Below are 3656 nucleotides of genomic sequence, written 5' to 3'. Positions count from 1 at the left end.
AAAAAGCACGATGATCCTGGGGTGTCGTCCTTCTCGAAGAAAGCTAGAATTTCGTCATTCATTCGGAATAACTCGTGAAAATCGGCTAAATCTAAGGTGATTCCCGCCGTAGCACTATCTTGAAGACGTTCATCTAGCCTACACTTACAAAAATTTCATGGCTGCAGGACAGTCGTATTACATACTGCCAAAAACATTCTTTTATAATCTGTAATAGTTTTAAGGGAACTGTTATTTGGCTGAAAAGTGATTTCAGCCACTTTGGAGTCTGCGATTTACAGACTACAGCAGCAAAAAAGTAACTTCACTACAGTTTTGTTGAAGTCTAAATACAGCTAAATAGCAGCTGCTTTACAGCAGAATTACAGTGTGTAATATTGTTATATATTGTTTACATTATTATGTGAGATTAATCCACCAGGGGCGCTTCCGGTGTCATGACTTTCTAAGAATTAAGACCTAGATTATTATGTTGTAGCTATCACGCAAACCAGTCATTATCATGACCATATGTTTTAACTAATAAAAAGTACTTATTTATTTAATTCGATAGTTTATTTAAATAACATAATGGTGCCAGAAGTTGTCGAACTTTTTCCATCGCCGCGGTGTTGATTTATTTTGTTTCCTGAACTTTTGGTGCGATTGGAGTCCAAGGCCGTCAATTTAAGCCTTGTCGACCTCATGGCGCATATCAAGTATCCAACGGAATTGGTTCTTGGCTCGAATCCGGCGGAATCATGGCAGTTTTATAAAGAAAAGTATCATATTTTTGCGGCAGCGGCGAAATTGACGGGGGAGGCAGATACTCCACAATTACATGATATTTTCTTACACGTGGTGGGCGATGATGGTTTGAAGTTATACCGAACTCTCCCATTTCAAAGTGCACCAGTAGACAGGACCTTAGGCGAGATCTTTACTGCTTTTGATTCTCACTATAAACCATACCACAATTTCACATACACTCGATACAAGTTTTTGACTACAACGCAGGCTCCGCAACAACCTATTGATGACTTTTTGTTGAAGTTACAGACTCTGGCAGATGGGTGCGAGTGGGGATATCTTCAGGACTCCATTATTGCCACAGTCATTACTATTGGAATCCAGGATGCGGAACTCAGAAAGAAACTATTGCAACAACCGACTCTAACGTTACAATTGGCTACATCCTTGTGTAAAACTCACGAAACAGCAAATACACAATCTCAATCTTTTAGTGCAACCAGTAACTCGACTATAGAGATGCCCACTTCGGTGGATGCACTACTTCGACACAAAACAGCTCGTACTAATGATCGGACACACCCACCTCGACAAGATTACTTTCGACCACGGGCATACAGTGATACTTCTCGCATTACATATCCTAGACCTTGGCAATGCCCAAATAACGCCCTCCGTTCTAATTCAACTACCAGCAGATGTCTACGTTGTAACCGTTCACATAGACCTCCACAAACTTTCCCAGCTAGAGGCCAACGTTGTCGCGGTTGCGGAGGCTTGAACCATTTCATGGCTACTTGTCGTGCAGTAAATACATTGGAACAATATCTACCCTTGAATCAATATCAATCTTCACATCTATATATATCACCACCACAGTATGAACTTTCCCATACGTCTACGTACCATCCAGTGGACCATTTGACTCAGGTACCAAATGAAACTGACTATGGCGGCCTTACTTACCATGAGAGAGATCCTTTCCTACACCTATATAGCCTCACGGTACACAAAATCCATTCGCTTACTTCGTGGCAAGATCAGGTACCAGATGATCCATGGACAGCTAGATTATATGTGGCAGGTCAAGCTATAATTTTCAAGATAGATACAGGGGCCCAAGTCAATGTGTTACCGGAGTTTCTATTCCGGACTATATCAACAGATCAACAACTACAAGAAACGAGAGATGCTATTAAAGCTTATTCCGGTCACAGGATTGATGTTATCGGTACAGCTATATTGCCCTGTTTATCAACAGTCGCTACATTTCCGACTTTGTTCCACATCATACGGCAGGACAATATACCCATAATAGGTGGTACAGTGGCTTTACAACTAAGCCTAATTGCACGTTTACCACATAGTACAGTTAACCAAGTCAAACCACATTATACATTGGATGTGGTACAGTCAGTTCAGAAACCTGCATCGGATAGAGTGTCATTTCCACAAGTTCAATTAAACCTCAGAGAGGCACGACTATTATCGTCACCTTCCAGATCTGGCCAAAAACCGCAAGACTTACTACAGGAGTACAACGACTTCTTTGATTCAATGGGAAAGTTACCTGAGAAACATACGTTGCGACTCAAACCAGGCGCAGTTCCACATATATTACCCCCCTATTATATTCCACAAAAACTTAAACCGAAATTAAAGATGGAATTAACAAGAATGGAAAAACTGGGTGTCATTGTACCCGTGATTGAACCAACAGACTGGGTACACCCCATAGTGGTGGCTACTAAACCAAATGGAGAAATAACAGTGTGTTTGGACCCATGAGTGTTAAATGCGAGCCTATTTATTGGAGTTTTTTAAATACCAATGATAACAGCAAAGCCTACACTACACTAAACTGACGAACTAGTAGGAAGTCATGATATATTAATTAAAATAACAAACGTTTATTAATAAAAACATATTAATAATGAATACTGTACAAGATGGAATGACAGAATATATGACACACAACTGTTTAGCGGATATATATATATATATATATATATATATATATTAGGTTAAAAAAAAGTAAACAAGATTAGCAAAAATTTAAAAAATTATCTTATTTACATTTAAAATTTTAACCTGTTAAAAAACGAAACGGAAAAAGCCGATATCGTTTCTTATCTTCAACACTCGCCCTCGATGAAGACTTTTTCAAGGTAACGTAGGTTGAGTTTTTGACGAAGACGAATGAAGACTTCTGCGGACAGAGACTTGGTGAATATGTCCGCTAGTTGTTCTTCACTTGGGACATACATGACGTTGATGATGCCCTCTTCAACCAGTTCACGAACGTAGTATTGACGAATACTAATGTGTTTCGTTCGACGGTGAAACTCTGCATATTTTATGAGTTTGATGGCTCCGGCGTTGTCGACTCGTAATGTCGGGACATTATCGTCTACGACACCCAGGAATGACTTAACCCGTTCAATCCAGACGACATCCTTCACTGCTTCGGTGGCAGCTACCAGCTCGGCCTCTGTGATTGATAGGGCAACGGATTGTTGCTTCCTGCTCGCCCAAATGACTGGAGTTGTACCAATTAGGCATACGACTCCAGACGTTGAACGTCTCGTCTTTTCGCAGCCAGCATAGTCAGCGTCGCTGTAAGGGTTTGTCGTCATGGAGTCGCCTGCCTTGAATAGGAGACCAAGTGTTGTGGTCCCTCTGAGATATCGAAAGATTCTTTTAACCCAGTTCCAGTCAGCGAGTGTGGGATTGGCCATGGCTTGAGATGCTCGATTGACAGCGTATTCTATATCAGGTCGTGTTCCTGTGGCTGCGTATCTGAGACTTCCGATGGCTGAGGCGTAGATGGTCGTTGACTCGAAACACTCTTGACTCTGATCGGTCGTGTCTGGACTGCCGGTGGGAGTTTTTACTGGTTTGCAGTCTTGCATTTTGAACCTCTCTAA

At 41.2% G+C, this 3656-nt stretch overlaps 1 protein-coding gene across 1 annotated transcript; it reads left to right on the top strand.

Annotated features, from left to right (window-relative positions):
• The first annotated feature begins 684 nt into the window (after positions 1–684).
• Positions 685–2517, top strand: LOC149933916 (uncharacterized). Its single transcript, XM_090153357.1, has one exon. The coding sequence runs from the start codon at positions 685–687 to the stop codon at positions 2515–2517; it is 1833 nt and encodes a 610-aa protein (XP_090009483.1).
• The last annotated feature ends 1139 nt before the right edge of the window (positions 2518–3656 follow it).

This window comes from Leiobunum rupestre, chromosome 7 (genome assembly GCF_980474605.1).
Source record: "Leiobunum rupestre chromosome 7, qqLeiRupe1.1.hap1, whole genome shotgun sequence".
NCBI classification, from domain to species: domain Eukaryota; kingdom Metazoa; phylum Arthropoda; class Arachnida; order Opiliones; family Sclerosomatidae; genus Leiobunum; species Leiobunum rupestre.
This window is presented reverse-complemented; position numbering and strand designations above follow the sequence as displayed.

Bases quoted from the DNA above. Each gene is read 5' to 3' on its own strand.
- LOC149933916 (XM_090153357.1), top strand. From the start codon at position 685: ATGGCGCATATCAAGTATCCAACGGAATTGGTTCTTGGCTCGAATCCG.